The 27,745-nt window shown below is 38.6% G+C and overlaps 1 protein-coding gene across 2 annotated transcripts in view; it reads right to left on the bottom strand.

The window, feature by feature from the left end:
* Positions 1-17,456, bottom strand: part of SHC3 (SHC adaptor protein 3) — a 63,961-nt gene extending 46,505 nt beyond the window's left edge. Inside the window, exons 1-2 of one of the 2 annotated variants that reach the window (XM_075739460.1) lie at positions 17,372-17,456; positions 16,322-16,486 (exon numbers count right to left, since the gene is read on the bottom strand). In XM_075739460.1, the coding sequence (XP_075595575.1) occupies positions 16,322-16,480 (159 nt within the window). In that variant the 5' untranslated portion in view covers positions 16,481-16,486; positions 17,372-17,456. Of the gene's footprint in view, positions 1-16,321; positions 17,143-17,371 lie in introns of those variants that run through there. The other variant, XM_075739459.1, reaches the window with a different exon arrangement.
* Positions 17,457-27,745: the final 10,289 nt, after the last annotated feature.

Genomic DNA, 27,745 nt, shown 5'->3' with positions numbered 1-27,745 from the left:
ATTTTCATTATTCCTTTTTTGGGGGGAGGGGGATTTGTTGATTTGTTTTTGTGGGGTTTTTTGTTTTGCATTTTATTCTTGTTAGTCAAAGAGCTAATCCAGACTTAAAGTATGCTGTGAAAGTAAATAAGTAGTTAGTATGAATTGACAAGTGCTAGTTAATTCCAGTTGAGGAGTCTCTTATTTAAAAATAAGAGCTTTTATTTCAAATTCAGATTATGTTGCTTCTACTGCAACATGCATTTATTTATGCATCAAAATTACAGTTCATTCTAATTTCAGATTTGATCATTAACAGCCAAAGGGGCTTGTGAAATGAACACTAAGAGTTCCACAATGTTCTGCAATACTTACAGCTTACTTTCAAGTTTGCTATCTATACTACATCATATTAAGATTCAAGACTGAATGCACCCCAACATTACAAAAATAGAAACAGCCCAGGACTTGATTTCAAGTAGTAAGTTTGTCCACATGTAACTGGGGACGCAGTCAGGATTTTTAATATCCATATTGATGCATGAAAAGGAGAAGAAAAAAATGAGAAGAGCAACCCAAGTCATAGCCAGACACTGCAGGATTGATAATTACAAGTATCTTACAAAATGGGATTTTCTCTTTAGCAAATTAATATGAAACACTAAACCTGAATCCTTTCGCTATCGTACTAGACAAATTTCCCAACTTAACTGAATTTACAATACCCACTCTCTAAACCACTGAAGAGAAAAAAAAGACCCAAAAAAACCAATGAACAAGGAACTGTAATCAGGTGTTTCCTTTAATAAAATAAACTAAGTAAAAGAAAAATAATAACTGCCAGAATACTTCCTAATTTTTTTAAGTGTGCTTTAACTGAACATTTATTACCTTGAATACCTTACTAATTTGACTGAGACATGCACCACAAATTACTTAACTCAGCTAATGAGCAGGAAAAGATCACAAAAAGAGAAGATAGCTTATCACAACATATATTTGCTTCTTTACCTCATAAGGAGATCATAGTGTAGTTATATGTATTTGATTAAACTACATAGTATCCTGTAGCAGTAACTTTATTAATTTTGTGAAGATAGTGGAATCTTAGAAGTATTATAAATTCATGAAAATACTAAACTTTTATGTTGAGAGAAAGTGAGAAAAATACATTTTTCTGAAATACTTCAGGCAATACAAATGTATCTGGTAATACAACATCCTTGCCAATCCATAAATAAGCCTCTGATTGGCGGTTGCCAGTCTGCTGGGTACTTCATAGTATCCATCCACTTACAGGCAGTTAGAAGTCACTGACAAAAATTTGCCTGAATAAATACAGTAACAATACAGTCCTTGCTGTTTTTTTGAGATAAACTGGGTACAGAGTTATACCTAGAATTTGAAGTACATAATTATCCTTTCAGGTACCCATAGCAAAATGCCCTACCCTATGGTAAAGCATTTCCACAGAAGGCTGTGAGATATTGGCACATGCCAGGAGGACCTTTCCTTTCACATCTTCAGGAGGAAAGGTAACTGCTCAGCATTTTTGCAGACAAATCTGCTATCCTTACTCACGCAGCCTATGCAAGGATGACATGAAGCCTCCACACCAGTAGTTTTGCACCCTTTGAATTTGGCATAGCATGCACACCCCTGTACCAAGCCAGCTCATCAGATTTGTGGGGGAGGCAGAGGAGGTCTGGAGGCATGGCTCCACATGCAGGCAGATGTGGGAATCCTCTTTTTGATATGAAACAGTTGCTTCTCATACTGATCACAACAAATGGCCCAGACATAGAAAACTTACCTTCCTGAGTTCTTCTTCACCTAGATTCTCCCATTATAAATAAATAGGAAAGAAGGAAAGCAAAGAAGGAGGCTGTGCTAAATAACAGTGGGGATGCATTGCATGTTACCTACAAACCCAGCAAGCTTCTTCATGGACTATCCTCTTAAGCACAGTTACCTTTAACTGCAATCATTTGCTAATAATGCTGTCTTTAACAACAGCTAATACTAACCAGTATTTACATCACTCACATAAGCTCGTACAAAATTTTGTTTCCAATAGTAATGATATAAAATATGATGTGCTTATACAGCACCTTGAAACGCATAAATCCTCTCACCAGTTACCAGAAAGGCTTTCAAACCTTTTCAAAACAGGTAAATGGTTCATTTAGTCAGGCTAAATATGAAAGCAGCCTATGTTTTGAATTCACGTGGACTAAAAAGATTGCTTTAGAAGGAGGGGTACTTTGAAGACATGTCTGGGTTGTGGCTCAGCTACCTGACTGGGACATAGATCTTGGTGGGAGCTCAGAAAAATCTTTCTGGAGTCAACAGTCAGCTAGCCCGCTGGAGCGCAGGAGCTACTGCTGAAGCTAAACTAGAACATAAGGTAGCAGTATAGAGAGGTACTTCTCTGTATCACCAAAAAGTCAGCATTTTCTGAAGAACTGCACTCTAATGTGCAATAAACTTTTTTTTTTTTTTTAACCTTAACAGCTGCCCAGTGTTAAGAGGGTGTTTGCCAAACCTCAGGCAAACCTTTTCCTGGCAGGTGGAGAACCACTGTACTTCGTCCTGCCATCACCATGCTGCCACCCAAACCCTGGCACCAGAGAAGTCTGCGGGACACCCTTTCACTGCGGATGTTGCTGATAACACCAAGTACGCTGCCTTTGGCAAATGCTGGCTACCATCGCGAGTAGATAGCACAGCGGGAAGGTCTCACATGCACACAACCATTCAGATTTATGTCAGTGTACCTAGATATTTTAAGCAGAAGGATGGAATGGAAGATTAGTTCTGTGACATTTCTAATGTAGGGTGAGTTACAATATTAGAAAAAGCTGTGGGCAGAAGCAAGACTGGATATTCAGAGAGAAATAAATTTGTATGAGCAGTAGTCACAGAGCTGTAAGTCAGCTGCTAGAGATTCCAGTTTCTCTAGCAGTTCAGGATATGAATATTTGCTTTTAAATGCTCTGCTTAGCTATCAGGTAACACAACAGTGAGATCTTACCTAACATGAGTGTTATTCCCCCAGATATACCATACACTCCTGCCCTGCCCTTCCCTCCCCTTGGGGCAAGACACATCTTCAGGACTACTTGAAGATGCGGCTCTCCAGGGGTACCTGATGGCGTATGCTGAGGGATCTGCCCCGTATCTCTGCCCCTTGCTTCCCTGGTATCTGCACAACACCACACCTGCTCGGGGGAGCAGCAATCCTGCATGAAAGAAACATTGCCAGCCTTGTTCTGAATGAGGAAACGGCCCTATATTTAGACATTGTCAGAATCTAACACCAAAAATGTGTCATAAACATATGCTGCCGTTAAAAACAGAAAGGCTCTCTTCTGTGCTTTCATACTTCTGCAGTTGGTAATTTTTATACCAGTAAGTAATCATGTATAGAGCTTTACAGTGAATCAATATTTCCCCCAAAGGGTTTTTTCTCATTAAAGAATGTGTGTTCTAATCCAGACCGAAAACTCTAAGTAAGGATTGATTGAATGAAAACGGAACGGAAAAATCTAAAAACAAGTCTTCTTCGGGGTTCAACCACAAATAAGCCTTGACCCTTTGGCTGTAAATTTATCATCACAAATTGCTCCATGAGACAAGTAAACCAACAGAGCTTCTGAACTAGTACAAATGATGATGGATATGACTGTCAATAGGTTTGCATTTCTCTTGGAAACAGGTGGTTCACTTCTTCAATAATGGGTGAGAGAGAGGAGGACACAGTTCTCCCAAGAATACTTCCAATTTTGGCCAACACCTAGCTCTTTCCTATTTCCTCTTGTACAGTAACTGGTTTCTGTTATATAAAAATACTTGAAGTGTCCCTATATGTATGGACTTCAGCAATTGTTAACTGGTGAATGTTAGCCTACTCTTTCAACAAATTGCTTTATCCTACTTGAACACGAGGCTCAGGTGTGCACAACTGTAATAATAAAGGGATTTAGGAGGCAAACAAATGTATTTTGTGCATGAGATCAGTACCTCCCCGAAATTACTCCTGGGATTTATATAATTTGATTCCTTAATTAACACATTATTTTCAGTATAATTCAATGCTATTTTGGCAACTTATGATGTTTACAATGTATTGCTTCTCTATTTTGTTTTTTTGAACTAAATGCTTGGATTTCAATAACGGGAATTCTGCTAAAATTACGCTATTAAAGTATTTCAGTAAAAGAGGTAACCTTTATAAGCTTGTGATTTAATTATCATAGTAGAGTTATAAAACATTTTCATAAGAGACTGCGGAGAAATAAGACTTTCTCTGTATATCTGTGCCTTGATATATTTTGATTCACTGCACCAAAAAAGAAACATTGTTTGTTTAGCACCCAGAGTACAAAATAATAAAAGGAAAGGTCACGTTTTAAAATTTTCACTGCATGATTGTGAGTCACTGCATATTTGCTAGACGTCTAGCTTTAATCATGTAAATCCTTTTACAGTGAATTTCCTGAAGATTTTCATAAAGGCTTTCAGTCATAAATAAAGCAAGACTGACTTCCAGAGGGATTCTGGGATCAACTATAAAACAAAGTGCCTAGCATTGACTAATTAATACTGAAATGCTGTGAAACTTTTTCATCTAAATAAATTCATCTTAAGTCTAATTCACTGCCAGTAGAAAAATCAACTTCTAAACAAAAGGAAGGCAACTATATTGTTCTATTTCACAGGCCTTTCTTGCACTGAGTTGCTTAAATAATTAAAAAAAAAAAATTCACCTTAACATGATAAAAAATAATTATTTATATATACCTACTTTTATTTTTATATATTTTATATATGCATGTATTTTTTAATATATACAGACCTTGAAATCCTATATATTGACTTCAAGCATGCACAAATATACAGTGCCACTGTTATTAAGAATGCTCATCAAGAATCCTTAAGTCTAAAAAAAATGCTAATTTTTAATTATTTCTGAAATACAGTATATAAATATCTATAACTATTTTAAAGTTTCAGTGGGCAGCTGTACATATCTATTAATAAATTGGTAAATAAGATTATATATAAAAGGTATCAAGATTTGCCACCACTCTGAAAAAGCTGGAAAGAGATTATTCCTTTTTCTCCCACGGAGATCAGAAAACCTATAAAGTCCTTCTTCAGTAGCTAGGGATTCATGTAAACAAAGAGGCCTTGGAGAATATATGAACACCTGTTCAATGCCTCCAAATCTTGTTGAAAACGAGGCACAGAGAGAGCACAGCATTTGCAAAAGAAAATATACTTATGTGCCACTGATATCAGGACAGAAGGTAGAACAATACTAAGCAATGTCTGTTAACACATCTCTGAAGTATGATGAAGCTTTTACGTAACTATATATTATCGGTTGCTGGGGAAAAGAGATATCTGAAGAAAAGCTGTGCAACAATGTGCTATATTTTCACTGTATTTCAGAGTATAGTTTCCCTCTGTAGATAGAATGCATTTTCAATTGATTTTACTAAAATAAACTGGATTTTTTTTCTCCTTTTGCTGTATCAGAGTTGCAGACAGGAGCAGCTGTAGAAATCTCCACACAACATGAGAATAACGGGCATCTTACCAGGAAGAACACAATTTAAAAGTCTATACCATAAACCTCTGTAAGAAAAGAAGAACCCATTCTATTTGGGATACATCTACAGTTCTCACTAAATATTAATATTAGTTTGATATTTGTCCCCTGTGAAAGCATTCTGCCAGCATCTCACAATCAAATCATATGGTAATGATTCAGAACCCCATAAAAAAATAAGGCCAAAGATTCAGCTAGAGGAAGAAGAATATATTTTATCTTATCTTGAAAAGCAATTTCTTAAGTCAAATCTAAGGTCTCATTTCTTGCTAGTCAGGGGAAAGATACCACAGGGAAGCAAATTTTGCTTCTGACAATTTTCTAATCTCTATCTCAAATGGGGTCGAAAACAACACATCTTCAAAGAAAATAGCTTTCTCTTATTTCTTACTTGTATGTGGATGAAATAAGATTGCCAACATCATACTCAAAAATATTCAGGCAATACAGATGCTAAATGGACTGGGCTTTCACAAGATTCCACAAAAATCCCGTATCAGTAGTTTTGCATGTACAATATTTCTTACATTCTTATTTTACAGATGTATGTTTTTGCCTGCGAAAACTCAGAAATGCTACAACCAGAAGTGAACACATTGGACAACGATTTACTTTATTATTTTAAATGTAAACACATTCTGCATTATGCCTCAATTTTTTGCATGTACCAAAATTTTTCTTTGAAAAAGGCTACATTTGGAAAAAACTTTAGTTCTATACCTTTCAGGTTTCATTTTAAAAATATATAATACAGGGTGAATGCAATTACTGCAGTGTGATATCACTCCGTGTGAACCACTTAGAGCATGCACTGCAGTATCACAGATGAATTGTTTCATTTTCACAGCTGCATACTTAATTCAGTGAACACTTTCCAGACTGTTTTGCTTGCTACCTTGAATATCCAGTAAGATACATTTCCCTTTAAAGCACCATGCAGATTAGTTCTAGCAGCTTATGTTCTGCATCAGAATTCCTTTAACATAAACATGCAAAAGCTTCTGCAGCCAAAACATTATGCTTCAATACTTGAAAATCATAATTAGACATTTGAAACCGTAAATATGGACACTGTAAGCATATCTAGTTATTAAAGAGTTTATACTACCTCAGTCATTAAGTAGAACTGCTTGATGAGGAGTATTATTAAAGCACAGGGACAGAAGACGGAAGATGTAACAGGTGCTTTTCCACTATGCCAAATATAAACTTATGTATCTGAAATGCTATATGGTTATGCTTTCAAAATTGTACATTTGGAGGTGTGATTTAGGAAGGATCTGTCACTGTTAAAACTGAAAATCCAACACATAGAAGGAGGGAGGGAGAGTCCTTTTTTATATAAATGTTGCACGTACCCCTGGTCTTCATCACAAGAGTCCAGCAACTAAACCATATCTTTTTCTTGAATTTTATCAATCTTTAGCTTTCTTATGCTTAAGCTATAGTTACTTGTGTTCACAGTAAAAGTGCCCAAAAGATGACCTCTAACGTACGGAACAGAGGAATAAGGCGAGAGACATCCCGGGTTGCATTTAAAGCATGAAAAAAAAATCTCAAAGAGGTCTTCCTGCAGCTTAAAGTCCACAAAGAATCCCAGCAGAGCAGCTCTGGGGGGCTGGGGGCACACTAATGGCCCCGAGCAGCCTCACCTGGGACCCCTCCCCACCCCCCCTGCCCAAAAGCCCCAAGGTCAATGCCAGGTCAGGATGGGCACCCGCAGATCCTGGCTTCTGCCTCCCGCACCAAGCAGCCCTGCTCTTCCAGCCCCTTGGCAGAAATACGTACATTGCAAGACAGGGTTCCTGTAATGCTACTGTTTACTTACAGTAAGCTCTCTGCTTATTGTATGACTATAAAATTAATTTACAAAAGGATCAAAATGACACAAAGATACATCTTGAACAATCAGTATTTTAAGTTTTCTCTTCCAGAATGGACCTGCTTTGTGTGCAGGCTATTTATCCAATGTAACTATTGCTGTAACAAATGAATGCTTACAGAACAGTCTCAAATCCAGCTGTAATCTACACAAGATAAATAACAGTATTTTAAATAGTCTCAATCTTGTTTCAACTTGAAAAGTCTGCTGCACCTAACTCTACAGGCTGCACATCAATTTTACTTCTTCAGATGCCTCTCACATAACTTACTACTCTTTCTGCCTATCATTGAGCAACCTGAATTGCAATTCATAACACTGATCTAAAAAATACATTCATAAATATTGCTCATTTCAGGCTCACAACATATACCAGACTAAGTCTGTAACGTGAACAAAACCTGTCTTGCATCTTGCATCATATCCAGGGTATTCTCCACAACTCTGATCCTGCAAAATACCATATATCATATGAACTTTGAGCTTATAAACAATTTATTGGCTTTTTATAAAACATTTTTAGGTATGCATTTCATAGGGAATCTTCTATTCTCCCTGTGTGCTCTGGCATGCACTGTGTACTGGGTGACCTACTTTGACAGTCTGATTGTAAGCCCTCTCTATCAAGTGACCCAGAAGAAGAACAATTTTAAACAGGGCCCTGAGCAATGACAAGCCTTTGAACAAATTAAACAAGAAATAGTTCATGCCGTAGCTCTTGGGCCAGTCCAGGCAGGACCAGATGTGAAAAACGTGCTGTACACCGCAGCCGGGGAGAATGGCCCTACCTGGAGTCTCTGGCAGAAAGCACCAGGGGAGACTCGAGGTCGACCCCTGGGGTTTTGGAGTCGGGGATACAGAGGATCCGAGGCCCGCTACACTCCAACGGAAAAGGAGATATTGGCAGCATATGAAGGGGTTTGAACTGTTTCGGAGGTGGTTGGTGCTGAAGCACAGCTCCTCCTGGCACCCCAACTGCCAGTGCTGGGCTGGATGTTCAAAGGGAGGGTCCCCCGTACATACTGTGCCACTGATGCTACGTGGAGCAAGTGGGTTGCACTGATCACACAATGGGCTCGAATACAAAACCCCAATCGTCCAGGAATTCTGGAAGTGCTCATGGGCTGGCCAAAGGGCAAAGATTTCAGAATGTCGCCAGAAGCGAAGGTAACATGCACTGAAGAGGCCCCACCATACAATAAATTGTCAGAAAATGAGAAGCCATACGCCCTCTTCACTGATGGGTCCTGTCGCATTGTGGGAAACCATCGGAGGTGGAAGGCCGCTGTATGGAGTCCTACACAACAAATCGCAGAAGCTGCTGAAGGAGAAGGTGAATTGAGCCAGTTTGCAGAGGTGAAAGCCATCCAACTGGCTAGGCATTGCTGAATGAGAAAAGTGGCCAGCACTGTACCTCTATACCGACTCATAGATGGTGGCCAATGCCCTGTGGGGGTGGTTACAGCAGTGGAAGCAGGGCAACTGGTGGTGCAGAGGCAAACCCATCTGGGCTGACCCAGTGTGGCAAGACATTGCTGCCTGGATAGAGAAGCTGGTTGTAAAAGTGCATCACGTAGATGTCCACGTACCCAAGAGTTGGGCCACTGAGGATCATCAGAACAACCAGCAGGTGGATCAGGCTGCCAAGAGTGAAGAGGCTCAGGTGGATCTGGACTGGCAACATAAGGGTTATTTATAGCTGGGTTGAGATGACAACTCATCAAGGAAGGGAAGCAACATACAGATGGGCTCATGATTGAGGGGTGGACTTGACCAGGGACACTATCACACAGGTTATCCCCGAATGTGAAACATGCACTGCGATTAAACAAGCCAATTGGTTAAAGTATGGAGGACAACGGCTGAAATATAAATATGGGGAGGCCTGGCAGATTGATTACGTCACACTCCTACAAACCCACCAAGGCAAACACCATGTGCTTACAATGGTGGAAGCAACCACTGGGTGGCTGGAAACATATCCTGTGTCCCATGCCACCACCCAGAACCCTATCCCGGGCCTTGAAAAGCAAGTCTTGTGGTAACACGGCACCCCAGAAAGAACTGAGTCAGACAATGGGACTCATTTCCAAAACAACCTCACAGACAGCTGGGCCAAAGAGTGTGGCACTGAGTGGGTGTATCACATCCCCTGTCGTGCACCAGCCTCCAGGAAAATCGAACGATACAATGGACTGCTATAGACTACCCTGAGAGCAATGGGTGGTGGGATCCTCAAACACTGGGACACTCATTTAACAAAAGCAATCTGGTTGGTCAACACTAGGGGGTCTACCAACGGACCTGGCCCTGCCCAGTCAAAACTTCCACGTACTGTAGAAGGGGATAAAGTTCCTGTAGTGCACATGAAGACTATGCTGGGGAAGGCAGTCTGGGTTATCCCTGCTTCAGGCAAAGGCAAATCCATCCATGGGATTGCTTTTGCTCAGGGACCTGGGTGCACTTGGTGCACCCAATTAATTATATATAATTGTTATTATTCTCTTCCTTTGTTATCCTATTAAACTATCTTTATCTCAACCCACAAGGTGGTTTTTTTCCATTCTCCTCCCCATCCCACTGAGGGGGTGGAGTGAGCGAGCGGCTGCGTGGTGCTTATTATTTTCTTTGTGTCTCCCTATACACTGTTTATTTTTACCTTTTATCTTTTTGCTTGCCATTCCTGTCTAATTTGAAAGGGTTTTTTTAGTCTTTAAGGTTTTAGCTGTGACTTGGATTCTCTGAGTCAACCTTTTGAGACTGAAACCTTTCCTGGCCCTACGAAAAATGTATTGAAAAATCTAGGAGAATATCTATCACTTATTAAACAAAAATTATAGATTACTCTGAATAATTGTGCCCAATCCTCCTCTGAAAACAAGTGATGACTGGAAACATGGTTGCACTGACTCCCATCATTATTCCCATCACAATGCAAATGGACAAGCTCTGCCTCAGACCTGCCTGGAGCAGCCAAAGGCAGATCTACATCACATTTTATCATAAATATATAGAATCAAATAAAATATGAATATTGCATGACTTCGTAGAACTGCAGAGAAGCAATATTAAACTCCTCTTCCTCTACAACTATGGAATTTGTTTAATTGCTTAGGGGAGTAAATCACCCTGAAAGAGTGTCAGTAGCTGGGAAAGCTGGTTGTCTCTGACAATATCCCAGGGCAGATCTGCATTTTTCCCATTGCAAACATCAAGAAAATTTAATATTGATACTTCATTCACTTCAACTTTCTGCTATAAAATGAAGCTAAGCAGCAGCACAAGTATAGCTAGTGTGCTAATTGAGACAAGGTTCCTCAATGGGTTGTGTGTCTAGGGGACAAAGGAGTGCCCTCTCACCTGGACAAAGGAGTGACTTGTCTCCAGCAGCAAAGGGAGGCATGGGTTTTCCCTGAAGATCTCGGTTCGTCTGTGTGTTTCCTTTATGTTTGTAGCAGCAGATATTTACATTGGGCACATGGTATTCTTACTGTAACCATTCTTTGAAGACAAGTAGAGAAACCAACAATCCAATTTCCAAGGAGAAACAGAGAAGGAATTCTGGCTGAATGCAGTTTTAGCTCCTAAAATGACCAGCTAAATTAATTTGTGGATTTTAAAACTGTAAATAACTAGCAGGACTGTGTAATTTTTGCTTAAACAAATACAGTTCTGACTTTAACTATTCAAATCAACATTAACAGTGCACAAATTGTGTCACTCATGAAATATCCCTAGGTGTGGAAATTACACCAAAGTTTCCAAGCCATTTTGCAAACACTTCAAATGTACTGCAGACCGGGAATTCATGTTGAGAGTTGAATCCTTCACCACCAAAATCATTATGTGCTTTGCTTTCTATGAAAGGTGTGCAAATGTACGATAATAGTACTTGATTCATGGAATTAATAATATAATTAAAGACTCTATGATTTTTGCTCATAGAATCTGATTTAATTTCTGTGAGAAATGTTCTTTTCATATCAGTGGGCTTTCCAATGGACCCACAGTGTTTCAGATCCATGGAGCTCAAAAAAGAGGTTTTCAACAGAGCAACAGGCATCAATATCTTTCTTTCATAGCCCAAATAACAGTGAAAGAAAATGCAAAGAATACTAACTGATTGCAAAGGAATATGGTGTACTGGGAGGGATTATTTGCTAAAACCAATGCGGTCTGTCACTTACTTCTCTCTCCCCAAACCTGTGTGCACGCAGCTTTAAAATCCATGGTGATAAGCCGGTTTCATAAGTCCTTGAGCTCTGACTAACAGTGTTTGGGTACCTGGGTTGAGGATGGCAGACCCCGACCTAAAGGATCGGTATTTAGTCCTACCATCACCATATGGCTCAAACACACAACTCACTTCTTAAACAGGTAAACCTCATTACAAACAGGATGCTTTGGGACTGTGTTCCTTATTATTAGAATCACATGCACAGAATCCTACTGAGTATGTTTTTACTCAGGTCATGTCAACCTGTTAGTGATTCACAATTAACACTACTGCAACTTGACTGATAGAAGCAGAATTTAAATCTCATTTAAAAAAAAAAGAAAAACCAAACCAACAACCACCAAACAAAAAAACCTTGCACAATTTTTTCTATAATGAAGGAAGATAAATTTAGCATCAACCAAAATGAGAAACTAAATGTCTTGCTGTGTTAATATTCTTCTTTATTTAAACAAGTAGATTGTAAATTTGACTTTATGTCTATTTAAAGGAGTAAGAAGGAAGCAAGAAACCTTCTTCTGTTTTTCTTACAGGCTATGCTAGATTCCTTTCAAACAGGTGGGCAAAGAGTATCACCACAAAGCCATGAAGCATTGGTATCTTACTCCTACTTTAAACTAGCAGCAAATCAATTCTGGTTAGAACAGAAAAAATAAAAAAAAAAACATTCTTCCAAAGACCTCTGAAATCTTCTAGGGGAAGACCAGATATGTTGCAGTTTCCACTGTGTTAGCTCCATTTAAGGCTGTGCTTTGCAGTCTGGGTTAGGCACTAAAGAGAAAACTAATTTTGTAAATTCTGTGTCTATTTGCAGAGATCTGCTAAAATCACAGCTGGCCTGCGTATGTGCTGCAGGGAATACTATAGTACACAAGAAAAGGATGCAGTAAGAGCATTCAACACAGCAATTCAGTTCATCCTTAAGCACATACTTAACTTTCACCATATAGGAGTAGCCTCAGTTATTTCAATGAGAACATTCCCGTAAACAGTGTCATGCAGAAATGTTTGCAGAACTGAAGCCTTTACTGGGTCATGTGTTTGAACAGCTTCACAAAAGATGTCTATTTTCCTCATTAGACATAAATCGCTGTTAACCCCTCCCAAGACATCAAAGTGTTAAAATCTTAAAGAAATAATTGTAGTTAGGATTATACTTTTTAGATACTTTGCAATGATATTAATAATTTAACATGCTTTTCACTGAAATATTATTTGCTTCTCTTGTGGTGCTTCTTTCAGATGAAGTCCTTTTTTCTTTCTACCTCTCAGATACTTTGTATCTGTTTTTAACACTAGATTTACCCAGGTCTGTTCTATATCACTGTCTCGGTTTCATGGTTTGTTAGCTCTTTCAGATATACTGTATAGAGGGTTATAAAATTATGCTATAGTATTTTGGGTTTATTTAGTTCTGAACTGGTGAAAACCAGCATTTTAAGCTCATCAACACTTGTTACAAAACCCAACCACGAGCTACCTAAAGACAGACATACATGTGCCTCTTGACTGTTGTGCTCTTAATTAAATGTAACAAAACCCAAAATGTCTATGCCATTACCCAATTAAATTCATCAGTTGATATTTATCATTGAAAGAAACAGATTTCATTGAAACATTTAACTACTGTTATGTTAAACAGTTTTACACTTTTTTATTATATGTATTTGTTTTGTCTGACAACATGAACATTTATAATCACTCCCTATAGTAATCAGTCCCTCTATGGGGAAAACATTGAGCTCTTCAATGACTTCCATCACAGCAAACTATTTCATTATTTTTTTTTCCATTAATCCATAATTTGTTAAAGTGTTCACCACTAGTATTAAGTAAAATATCAGTACCTCACCACTTTATGTTACCTAATATGGCTATGGTCATTGTCTAATTTGTTACAAAAATTTTTTTGTTGTTTCTGTGAAAGTTTTCCCATTAAAATAATACCTAAAAATGCAATGTGAAACCCACAGGGAGGAAAAAAAAAACCAAACACTGAAAGTGCCACTATTTTTATGGCTAAAAATAGTTCCATCGCAGCAAATGATGAAGATCAGAACACATAATCCTACACCCATTTTTAAGCATTAGAGTTACACTGCCCATTTAAAAAATGGGTAATATGTGAAAATGTGGGGACAGCAGTAAAGTTACAGATTTCTTATACGTTGCACAGAGGAACTTTGTGTCTCTTACTTCGGAAGATTCCAATTTGAGTTATCAAACTGCCCAGTAGTTACAATTTACCCTGCCCATAGATAATTTTCATGTTTTGAATGTGGATTAATGAGAAAATAGTAACCCAGTGCACATTTACACACAAAAGGATAAAAGCCTTGCTGGTTAACAACAAATCTAATTTTTGTCTCATTTAACTAATGGCATATGAAATTTTCTGCAAGGCATATGGTACTAATCAAACATGGTACAAGTCCCCCAGATAGTCAATATAGCCATGAGGTATCCAAAGAATGTTTCCCTTCAGTGTATGATATCAATGTATTGATTTGATGGTCTGAATGCATAAAAGCCCTGGGAACTAACAATGTTTAATGATGTGGGAACTGCACTTCTATTCTTATCTATACGAATGCTGCAGTTGCTGAGGAAAATTCTAAGATACTTAATGAACAGGCAAATTATGGAACAGTTTATTTTCATTCATTCATTAACCACTGATTTTGGTATTTATTTTTAACCCTTGTTTTTACATTTAAAGCACTGGTCTGTGACGCGGTATGCCAGAGAGCATGAAGTTAAAGATATCATCCTATTTTTTTAATAGAAACAATAATCTATACTCTATACATTTTAATGACATTAACAAACACCAAAAACATAAGTTGTATGGTGCTAATGGCTTATTTTGAAAATTCTAATACACATAATGTGTATAAATACACTTTTGTGTATTTGACACCAGCTGCACTAATTAAAATATTGTTCTACTGTTAGTGTTAGATATGGGTTAATTATTAACTTCAAATGTAAGTCCACCTGTATATCATTTTAATTCCCTTTTCAATTCAAGGATATCATCTTCCTCCAGCATACAGAAAGTCAACCATTGAAAAAATTAAGAAAATGAATACTGTGTTTGTTCTGCTTCATAGCGATCACTTCAGGTAAAACAAACAGCAGCAGTGAATTCCCACAGTCATTAACTGCAGGCTTACAATATCCTAAGCAAAATAAAAAATAAAATAGTTGAGTTCCCTGAGCTAATGGGAAAATGGTAAATGACCTTCTGTTAAGCAGAATATTTCCATGAAAAAAAAAGATGGGGTCTCAACACCACTGTATCTAGCATCAGTGGGTTATTTTTATTGAAACACTTCTCTAACAGTAACAGAGCAGCAGTTTGTATTCTGAAAGGTGGCACTGACTATTTTGTGGTTCCAGTAAATTTTACAGTAGTAAAAAAGACAGTACAATTTCCACTCTGAATTGGCCAATTTGCCCAATCTGCCATCACTTGCAAAATCTACCATCACCACTAACAGCAAGAAATGAAAACTGTTACCTAGTGCTCCAACTGTTAAATATGCACTCTGCTTTTGATAATGAGACTTGAGAAAAACCGGTGAGAGTTAAGCAACAAGGTTGTCACTCAGTGTTAAAGCATCCTGATACAAAGTCACACTTGGACTTTGATACCCAAAATAAGATGAGACTAAAAATAGACCTGTAATCTTATTACTAGTCTGCTACAAAACAGTTTAACACTTAAGATACAAAAGCCACTCGGTAAATAAAGCTTGGTGACTGAAGAATGAATTATGGACAATAATGTTATCTTCACACTTTCTGCACACTGTGCTGGGTGGTGTAACCAGAATCTTACCTGACTACAAAAACGTTGCACATACCCTTCTCCCAAAGGCTCTAATTTAACAGGTCATTTCCAAATATTTTCAAAGCATATGGAAATATTACCCTGTAAACTTAGGACTCTGCTCTTGCTATGCTGTATCAATGAACTGAAAACAGCAATAACATTTAAGGTGGCTGAATTCTCATTATGTAAAACAAGCTGCATTTTCCTGCTCTACTTACAACATTATTTCTATTTGTAGAACATGATAAGAATTGCGGTCTGTGCCTTACTGCTCTAAGATTTCAAATATAATTTCACTTTCAAAACACACATGTCCTTAGAGGTATTTTCAAACTGAAATATCATGCAAGATTAACAGTTCTTCACACATCAAGGAGTCTTTCTTTCCTCCTGTATATTGCACCAGACATATTGAAAGCCTATGTATCCAAAATATATACAGTATGCTAGATAACACTGAAAACCTGGATTCAGAAGAAGGAGGGAAAAAAAAAATGTAAGAAAACCAGCTTTTAGCTTAGGAACAGAATTTTTACACAGCTGTAGAACATTATCTGTCAAAGAATCTATTTGCAGGTTTGCTCTAATTTTACAAATTAACACAGCTTCCCAATCCTGCCTTCCTGCATTTACATACCATGCATTATGCACCAAAAAAAAAAAAAAGAATAAACAAATAAACATCTTTTCAGCCTGTCTAGCCTGTCATCAAAACCAGCAGAGAATTTTTCATTGATAAAAAGAGAGAATGGAAGAAATCAGACCAACCTTCACAATGTACGTCACACCAGGTCCCAAGATCTTCTCACTCGAGTGCAGCCATCCTCGAAAGGGTTTATTGAGAAAGCTGCTACTTTGATTCCAGTCTTCTTCTCCTGGGTGCAACTCCTCTGATCGTGTCTTTTTCCCCAAACTCATCTTGCTCATGTCCTGCTGAGAACACGAAGTGGCAGAGACAAGGTTACATGTGTTGTCTGAAGTCCCTGCTGCTGAGCTACAAGCACTCGAGCTTCCCTGCAACTTGGAGACAGCAAGCTCCTTTACTGCAGAAGAGAGGTTTTTGATACCCAGAAGGGTGCCTGTGTGAGAGAGTTTCAAGTGGGACACTTTATGGATGAAGGTGCACAGAGTGGTGGGTCCATCTTCTTGGTCTTTGCGGAGAACTTCTGGCGAGACAAGGTAGGAAGAGGTTGTTGAAGTCGTAGCAACTGTTGAGACCTTGCTGTTCATGGACAAATTGTGAATAAGATCGTCAACTGATGTCACCGAATCATTCCTGAAGCGGTTGTACTTGGTACGTTGAAGCATGCCCTCCTATCTGGTTTCCTGCATATGTTCTGGCAAACCTGATGCCAACACAGGAGATGCCTGTGCTAACATACCAAGCAATTCATAACAACACAGACAGATAACAAGACTTTGGGGTAAAAAAGATAAGAGTATAAGGAAGAACCAAAAAAATATTTTTTTAAAGAAATTTCTTATGGTTCCCCGTTAAGGTTGGGTGAAGTAACAGTTTTCTAAGACAGAGATCCCAGTCCTGCTTAGAGCTGCCAACTCGCTCACAGCAAAAGCATGACTCACACAAATGAGAAGGACCCTTTTCAACAAAAGGCTCAGTGAACACTGCAAATCACTTCCTGTAGCAAAAAAAAAAAAAAAAAAAAAAAAAAGAAAAAAAACCCATCCACCCACTTACAGCACACTAGCACCAATCAATTCTCAAATTTCCTTTTCCTATCTTCTCAAACAGATATTTCCTTCCAACCTTTAATTCCTCCCCCCCACCACCACCCTTTTGGTACCAAAAGCAATTACCTTTAAAACTGAATTAACAGCCTTTATGAAATACCACACTTTATTCTTCTGTTTAAATGTTCTTCCACCTCACATATTTGTGAATCTATAAAGAAGTGAGAATTAGATAGCAAATATCTGGATAATATTTACACATATATATCCTCCTTTTCCCCCTCCTCCTCCACCCCCAGCAAAACACAGACACCTTAACGGTTTTCAGAACACCTTTAAGCACACAAAGTATTTTAAAAACAGACGACAGAACTAAATAACATACACATTTTCTTCCACAAAAGCAGCTTAACAGACTTTACAAGTGCCTTTGTGTCAATGCTGTCTCTCACAGAAACTGTTCCATCCAATTTTTGATAGAGAAAGAAATCCTTCTCCCCTGTTACTCCACAACAATCTTCTATTTTAATGCAGGAATTACATAAAGTACCTATGTGTGAAGAAAAGTATTTTTCAGATGTCCAACAACAGGTTTAAGAGATGTTTTTTCTTTCACCACTGATACTCACTCTGAAGAAAAACATGAAGAGGATCTTCAATTCACTGGAATGTTTGGTTTAATTCTGAAAAACTGAAAAAAAACCTAAAAGAATATTCAAAAGTCCAGGTAGCAACAAACTGACATCCTGCAGTGAAAAATAAGAAAATGCACCAGGTCTTCTTAAGCATAAATGTCAGCCACAAACACTTGATCTCAGAACTAGCAAAACATGCAGAAAACAGATATTTCATTTCCCCTACATTTTTTTGAAAAATACAAAATGTGTACAGCATTGTTATACACAATGCCCATCACAAGCCATATGGCTCTTTTCTATAAATTGATCTTCTTTGCAAAATAGCTTTTGGATGTAGGACAATACACTGCATTATAAACAAATTCAGACCAGAGAAGTTGCATAGTGCAAAGTTATTTTTTAAACAAATTACTAACTGCAGCACAATTTAAAGGAAAAATCCTATGGAATTCCTTCCCTCTCCCATGATTAAAGGCTGCAGCATACAAAGTGCAAGTACAGTGAAACAGCCAGCTCAAATACAGGTATTTAATTAGTATACACATGACATTAAATTAAGTCAGCACCTCTTATCCCAGCAGTGATGAGTAATGGCAATGTCCTAGTCAGTGTAAAAGCAGGTTTCTAGTGATCTGCGGAATAGCTTTTCAGCACCACACTGCAAACCTGCTACAGCATCCACACAGCACTCATTCCTCTCTTCATCCTCCTAGCATAGCAACAGCAAATATACACACCATAGGCTATTTTTACATGTCTGTACTGCCCAGAAAACCCTATTGATCCCAAATGGCTCTCTTCATTAGAAGCGGCTAGCGAAACTGCAAAATGTGAATGAGATTCTGTGCGTGTGAATGAAAGGGCTGGCTAGCATCCCCACTTTTCTGTGAATGAAGCGAGGCCTCGCAGCCTCTGCCAGGCAATCCCTTGGGTGCTCACCAGCCCAGCCAATACCAGCCGGCTTTGATGACTCATTCAGCAAAGCCTTGCTAAATAGTGGAAGATCCCATTTCCAGCACAGGCGGCACCTTTCTTTTTCGCAGCAACACCAGAAAATGAAGCCAGCATCTGAGCAGATGAGGGTGGGTTGCAGAGCCCCCATAGGAGAGAGGGTGTTGCCAGAGCAATGCATGGGATGTCCACAAGGGTGGCAGGTGAGGAAAAGCGGGGAGTCAAATCCGGGTTTCTCCCCGACGTATGCGTTCAGCTGGTTCATTTACATCCAGGATGGGAACATGAATGTGCACATTTTGTTTGATGTTCGATTGCTCTCTATGTGCACCAGCAGATTCACAGATTTTATAAGTTTGCCTTTAGAGACCCCTAATGCAAAAACAAAAAACAAACAAACAAAAACACTTCCTTGAAAAAATTGCATATACTTATTTACCCTATTAGCAGAGTAGATATTTAAAAATAGTATGATCATCAGTCCACTGACAGAGAGGCAGAGGGAAAGCTAGAGGATAAAAGCTTCCCAGAGCACCAGCAGAAGGTGCTGACACTGCTTCACTGGACACAGAAACACTACCAAGACATCCTTTGGATGTTGAGCTCTCCTGGAAATCTGACATTAGATGTTGCAGAGGAGTAGTAGCCACTGAATTGCCCAGCGCTTGAAATCTGGTACTCATTTCAGTGTCTGATTGGGAGCCAGTCTCCATCACAAATCTGGCCCTAACTTGGGAGAACTAAACATTTGAAAACATGGCCCTTTATAGTTCTTGGGACTAGAAAACGTAAGTAATTTTGTCATACAGACAGCAGGTTCAAATCCAACTCCAGGAAATAATGAATGACACTAGGAGACCTTGTAATAGGCATAAACTGCCATCAAAATTAGGATCTAGTTAATTCTAGCTATTGCCAGAGCATTATAATGGCTTTGGCAATTCCAACAACATGCCTGTAGCCTGCACACTGACTATACCACGCAAGCCCTAAACAAGCTTGTACCACTATTGTCATAGCACTACCGACAGCAACACATTCAAACCACAATTTCTCTCTAATCTTGCTCTCTGCACCTATGCTAGGTCAGCAACTAAAGTGAATCCAAGTTGAAAATGAGCCTTTTTCTTTTCTTTTAGCATGGATATGAGCCAGACACTGGCACCATGAGTAACAAGTGGCCATGGAACAATGAGTTCATTGTTGACTCAGTAATAAAATGGTAGGTGGAAATTCAATGTTGGTAAATGCAAAATAATACATAATCCTAGCAATACATACACAGTGAGGGGGTGTACAGTGCCTCTGAAAAAGTATAGCATTTCTCATGAACTATTGGTAGTTTTGGCATCTCTGACCATTTGCTCTTTTTAGGATTTTTTGCTCCATTATTTTTCAGTTCTGTTTTCTCACGGATCCTCCTCTCACCCTGACACAGTCTGCATCTCACATGACTGTTCCTCCTTTTCTCCCTCCAAGTGGCTCTCAGGGGCTCATGCTTACCTGTCACCTTTTTTCCTTCTGTATCTTAACTACCTCTCCAGCCTATACTTCAGAAGCAAGTAACTTCTATTAACAGCAAAGGGTAGGGGGGAAAAAAAAAGATACTGGGGGGCAAGATTAGAGGGAGGAAAGAGGGGAAACTACATTTTGGTTTCCATTGTTAGGATGAGGTTTGAAAGAATTTAAATTGCTGCAGATGCAAATGTAGGAAGTAATGTCAATACACAAGTTAAACCAGGCAAGATGGTGTGATCACCATAAAGAGGAAGCACAGGCAATACAACTCCCATGTTCCGCAACCTGTAGTAAGAAACTCTCCCGAATGCAAAAAAGGTGACTTTCAATGACGTGAATTTAGAGAAATATCAATCATATCATATTTAGATAAATATTAATCATACAATCAGAATCAGCAAAAATATCTAGTTCCAGAACATACTGTGATTAAATATGTAGTCTATACAAACAAGTGCTAGAAACTCTTAAAATTCTGCTGAAAGACCATTTGCATTTCAGCTGCCCAGTGCCAGTAAAATTGCTTGTGGACTAAACTGAATTTTTTTAAAAAATGAGCATGAGAAAGACACTAACTTTGGAAAAAACAACATCCAAACTGAATTTGGGTTAGCTAAGTCATAAGAAACAGTGAATACAGCAGACAAACTTAAATATAGATGTTGCTCTGAGTATTAATTGCACCACACAAAAAGTAGCTACAGGGCCATCGTAATTGACATTCTTCTTTACAATAAGCCCTAAACAATTAATGTTACTATGATGCAGCATTAAGCCACCAGCAAACAGGATGCTATTCCTCACATTGTAATATGATGGACACAAGGGTTAATGCTCTACTTTAGTAAATCGTCTTGTGGAATCTTTAATATCACAAATGGTTGATTCCTCACATAAAAAGATAGTATTTCGATAGCGCAAAGGTTTGTAATATCCTGTGGGGACACTTCTTCTCTTGATTAGTTAATTGAGAAGGGAAAATACCAGCTTTTTCCTCATGAGCTAGATATATACCAGAAATCTCTTATCCATTTATTAATCCAGCTTCATTTATGTGAGACAACCTCCGCTGATGTCGTTACAGACAAGCAAGATGATAACATCAAGACAAGCTAAAAAGCATTATGATCTAACCTTCTTAAGAAGGTATGTAGCTATTTTAATTTAAAAAAATGTATAAATAATTTTATCTATTCTGTTTGTACATACTTAATACGTCACATTCTGTCTTCCTCTGTGTCTCTGATATACCTGCACACAGAGCTCAGTTACGTGTTCCTGTGATTTCAAGGGAGACTCATCACATAGCTGATAGAAATATTGAAAGGCACTGAAGTTCCCATCGCTGTCATTAAATAGAGCCATGACTATCTACCTTTACTTCAAAATATTTTGCAGGAAAAAAACATAGACTGGAGTCACATCACTTAGATTTTTTTTTCCATACTGGGTGTTTGAGTCAGACGTCAGCTTACTGTCCTATGAAAAAAAAAAACCAACAAACCAAAAACCCAAACCAAAACAAATAAACAAGAAACCCCAACAAAAATAACCCACCACAAACCAAAACCAACCAACACAAAAACCCCAAGACCTGTAGGCAAAGGCTAGGTTCTCACCTAGTAAAATTTTAACAAATTCTAGTTGACTTATTTAGAAAAAAAAAAAAAAAAAACTGCTGTAAATTGCCCCCAACTCCCTTTCTCACCCCTTCTCTCTCAGATCAGAGTTTTGCTGTTTCCGTGGCAACCTTATTGCCAAGGGTGGGCTGCGCCAGTAAATGGGAGCATTATCTGCAGCTTTGCAAGTTATTCCTCTGGAAAACCACACTGTTGGAAGTATTACTGCTCAAAATTAGTGATCATTAATCATTACTGATCAACTTCTGACTTAATTTACATCAGCAGAATGTAAAATTAAGGTCTGAAATGCGCCTACAAATTTTGGTGCAGATGCTTAGGTTTTGAGCCAGAAGCTGACCCTAAACAAGGAGGATGTTTTTTCTGTTAGCTGAAAATACTGAAACAATTCTCATCTTAAGACACTTTCACCCTGTGAAATATGACATGAAATATTTGGAAGAAAATGAAACTTGTAACTCCTTCTGCTCCATTAGTGGTTCCTGGGGGCCTATTGTTAAAAGTCAATGTACTATAAAAGTTCAGAGTAAAGATGGATCTGAGATAACACCCGAATCCAAACATGACACTAAGCTTTTGCAAGGCAGGCTCAGATAGGGCAGTGCATTAAAATCTGCAAGCCAGCACTAAATCAACCTTGTAACATGGGACCTGCTTTTACGAAAACCCAGATTTTTACAGTAAATTCTTCCTTTCTCTAAGCCAGCCCCTGTGGCGAGGAAGAGAAGTAGCAGCAGTGTAATAGGGGTGTATTTTCCAAGTACAATCTAAAGCTCAGCCATGCCTGTGTGACTGCCTTCGTAGGTGCTCATCCTCCTTCTCCCTGTCCTGAGCCCTCTGCACCAGGAGCCACACTCCAGCTGGAGCATCACCCTAGACAGGCACTCTGCTTCCCAAAGAAATACCTCCCAGTCATGTTTTCTTCCGTGTCCACAGACGATCACATGGTCAACAAACTCCACTGTATTGTAAATTGTATTGTAAACAAGAGGCCCACAACCTTCTCTTTGGTCCTATGATGCACTCGTACTGATGGAAATGACAGTTATTCTGGGCATGTATGCATTAAAGTCCAAGCGTCTCCAAGTGTTTTCATTTTAAACAATTAGAAAAATTGGAGATTTGGAGGAGAAAGTAAATAGCAACCTAGTTCACTGACAAATTATGCAAGAACTCTTTTTGTTGTCTTCCTTTGATGGGGAGCCAGTCAATTACTTACTTGTTAACCCAGCGCCTTTGAATTTAATAATTCAGTTGTTCTCTTTTCTACTTTGTAATAAGGTGTCTATTTCTATTCTGGTGTTTCAGTGGGGGGGTTGTGTACTTTCTTTTTATTCTGTTTATATCTTATTTTCCTAGGAACAAAGTTGCTTTAAAAAAACCTGCATACGAAGTTCTGACTTCACAAGTCTCCTATTGATTTCAATAGCAGTGCAATGTTTTTGCAGGTTGCCCAATCCAAATGCAAGTCTGGGAATTTTAATTCTTTCTGAATTTTTATAAAAGAATTATTAGCTAAACGGATTAAAATGTAGAAAAATACCTATGAGGTACAGGTTATTAAAATAAATGATATTTCATTGGTTGGCATTCCAAAAGTGTATTTATTTTATGAAAATTTAATTTTTATTGATATTTTCCTTTTTAAATACATGAAAAAATAATTTATTACATATATAGTATACATACAAATCTGTGTTTTACCATAGCAGAAGATTTACAATCCAGTACCCACTCTTTATTATGAGAGCTAAATACTGGCAGGAAGAGCAGCAATGGAAAGGATGATACGGAGAAATGCACAGTGCTATTTTTTGTAGCTTTCAGCATCAGGCAGGGCTAATCGTACCTTGTCTGAGCAGACAGCAGTCCATTAAAAATACCAAAATTTCCCAAATCCGTATGTTCCCCCTCCCCTAATTAAAATGGTATAATCAAAATGATAAGAACCAAAAAACAACAGACAGTATAAATGGCCATCATTGTCTTATGCTGCACATTAGACCAAAATTTTGGTAGTAAGTGCAGAGATTTGGTGGCAGTAGCAGAGCTGTTCAGCCTGCTCTCACCCTCCTGTCACTGACTGTATCACCTTTGCTGTGTTGCCATAAAACACTGACTGAAGAATAACACAGAAAAAACGGTTGTTTTCTTCCACCAGATCAGTTCTAGACTCTGATTCACTAAACAAATTGAACTGAAGGCAGAGCAAGGGCAGAAATAACCAGTCATGGACTGCAAAGAGGGAGAGGAAATGTATTCATTGCACAGGCCAGGACAAACGCCTAATACCCACTTGCATCAACTTCACCCTGAAACACAACCCACTAACTTGTGCCACCAAATCATACAGATTTTCTTGACAAACAAAGAGTTACATGCTGTGCTGTATTAACAGCAAAACAGTTACCAATCAACGCTTTTATTAAAAGAATTCTGGCAATTCTGCAGCAGTGGGTAACAGTGCCGGTGGAGGGTTTTTTCACAGCAGCAGTCATCCTGAAAAATTCAGAATGTGGGGTACTTCTGCATTATTTGTACAAATTGCTGGTGTGAGTCACTCTACCTGTTTATGCTAATGCTGCTTGTTATCTGACCTGAAGTGAGGGTTAACTTCTTTCTGAGTACAGTCATGCGGGAGAGGCATCCACAGACACGCGTATATGCGTGTGTGTGCAGGCATGCACATGTGCATGCAGATATTAAGGATACATTCTTTTCTCAGCTAGGTTGCTTGCCTTCCTTACCTTTGAGTCGGACTATCTAGACACAAGAACAGGTATGGCAAAACAGGCTGGCCAACCTGCACAAGACACAGCAATGAAGCAGGGGTGGGTGGCAGGATTTAAATAGCTGTTTAAATGAACACTTTACTGCAGTTTACAAATTCCTTTGCTAGTACTGTGAGGAAAGGCAAGAATTAAAACAGCTGAGAAGACTGAGAAACTCTGTCTTAAGCTCCATGCATTAAAGCAGACCAGAAGGGAGGCAAACATCCTTCACTCTAAAAAGGACTCTAAGATTAAAAAATGCACAGAGTGGCATAGGAATGGAGACAGATGTGTGTACTGCCCTACTGTCATCTACAGCAGCTTGAGTATTTCTTTGCTATAACTAAAGTACATACTGACTTTCTCTAGGTACCCTCAGAAAATCTGTCTGTTTGATCAAGCAGGACAAAGCCCTGAGAAACTTCAGTACAATTAAGGCTGAGGAAGGATGGAAGCTACTGGTATTCTGAGTGTCAGCAGTTCTCCACAGGACTTTGGGCACATGAGCTAGGACCAGATTTTGGTAACAATGAAGACATGTAGCAAGGATGTACAGCACAGAGGCTGGAGCCAAAAACTTGGCCAGAGCTTGAACACACAAGCAGAAACTGAAGCCCACTGGGGAAGCACAGATATTTGATGGATATCCAGGTCAGAGGAGCTACCCAAGAATGGGAGAAAATGGTCGACTATGCAAATCTGTTAAGAAATGCATGCATCAGTAGACTGACTCCAGAGTTGCATTGTGCTCACTGAGAACTGGGCTTCAAGACAGCACTGGTGCCAGGAGGAAGAGGTGGAGGAGAAATGCCCCCGGCAGAGACACTGACCCCAGCTCCCAGTTCCAGAAGGGAGAAAAGGAAAAGGAACGTTGAAACCACCACACTGCCTGAGATGGCCTGTTACAGCAATAAATAAAGCGGAAGGAAAAATCCTACTAAGTGACACTGAAAGCTATCAGCCTTATTACCTGCTGGCAACAGTAATGCTGTTATCTCCAGGTAGTTCAACAAGTTCAAGTGACAGCACATCTGTGAGACTAGCTGAACACTATCATTACAGTCAACATGTTAGCATTGCATAAATGATGATTGTCTGCTATTATTATTCACTTTGACTAGGATAGGAAAGAGTAAGTATCTCTATTGTTACAAAATTATTATGTGCCACTGGAGCAACCTGTTAAGCTTCTTCTCTAACTGCTATTGCTGACCACCATGAACTGCAATTACCCTTAAATTAATATTTTATCTTAATATGAGTAGCAGCACTATATCTCTCTAGGACTACCAAAACAATGCCACAGCGGTGCTTTGTCCTACTAAAGCCACTAGTCTACCCAAGAGCAAAAAAATTATACCAATAAAAACATGATTTTACACAAAACATTTTATAAATACTAAGAGCCTGCTTTTGAACAGCACCTGACCAACATATGCCTGACCAGCATATCTAAACTGGCAGAAATCTGTTGTTTAGATACAAGCATTAGCATTGCCATGTGGCTACAAAATCCTTAAGTACAATTGAAATAAAAATTCAACAGTTAATGCCAAAATAAGTCTACTACACAAAATTTCGTATCAGAATAAATATACACATTTGTTCCCTGCTCAGTGACTCAAATATCACCATGAATGTTCACAGACCACCATGGTGAGAGAAAAGGAAATATTAGAAGGTTTCAGTATAGTGATATGTGGGTAGACGACAATGTTCCTGGACTGACATTCTTTCTTATGTTGTCAATACCACTTTAATTCTGTTTTAATAATTTTGGCCAAACTTTTTTTTAAGAAAAAGCAAAAGAATGTTCTGCTAGGAAAAACCTCATATATGCACAAAAAGGTATAAATTGTATTTAACTGCTCTATACTACATCTTTGTAACTCTTTCTAGCACGCAGACACTTTCATTACACACAGCCATTCCGCACAATAAACTTTCAGTCACACAAAACTAACACCTGCCCTCTGGTGTCCAAGATGCAAAAGAAGCTGGAAGGAGCTTTTCTTTCCTACAAAGCACATAAACTCTCTCTAGAGCATTAGCATCTACGGGCAGCTAAACCACCAGCCTGAAAATCACACCTAAAAGAGGGAATAAGGAGAATGAAAAACTTGCATCTAAGTTCCTGCAAGGCCATGTTATGGCAGCAAAAAGTGAGTGTGGGCCATGAGAAAATAAGTTTAATCCTGTTTAGGAGGGCAGCCATGTCCTGCCTGCCTGTTCCATCTGTTCAGGAGCACTGACCAGCAACCCTATTTCAATTGCTGCTTCAGCTTTTTGAGCTTTTGAAAGAAAGCAGTCCATAAAATGTCACCAATAGACAAACCGTCTTCCTCAGCCTTGAGGGGGTCTATCACGGCATAAATGATGTTTCCATCACTTAAGGAAAAGGGAGGATACGTACTGCCAGGAGAAGTGATGCACAGTGAACAGAAGTATGACATGTGACCAGTGTGGGAAGGATCATATGGTACATCTTTCTGTAATTTTTGTGTCCACAAAATTATATTGTAGCTATGAACCAGGAAACAGATCAAAAGGTTGACTAAAAAAAAAGATGTAAATACTTCAAAACATAGATAGCAACAGTCAAAAATAAAGACGCATTTTTCTATTCCCCACAACAAATTTTCTTTTATCAATTATTTTTTTACTTCATTACAATAAAATGTGAAACTTCCCAGTACAGCAGATGCCCAGAATCTTATTAAAAAATAAACAGTGGGTTGAACCAGCAGAATTTTCATTTGGCATCACCAGAGATTTTACTGAATTTTACAAATATGAAAATATTCTTTAAGGGCTGTTAAGTGCCTTTTTGAGAAAGCTTTATTTTCTAAACTGTCATTAATTAATTTGTTTTTAATAGAACTTTAGCCAAAGTAAATTAAAATTACAGGACAACCAGGTGATAAGTCCAGTCAGCATGGGTTTATGAAAGGCAAGTCCTGCTTGACTGACCTGATCTCCTAT

This window comes from Balearica regulorum, chromosome Z (genome assembly GCF_011004875.1).
Source record: "Balearica regulorum gibbericeps isolate bBalReg1 chromosome Z, bBalReg1.pri, whole genome shotgun sequence".
Lineage (NCBI taxonomy): Eukaryota > Metazoa > Chordata > Aves > Gruiformes > Gruidae > Balearica > Balearica regulorum.
This window is presented reverse-complemented; position numbering and strand designations above follow the sequence as displayed.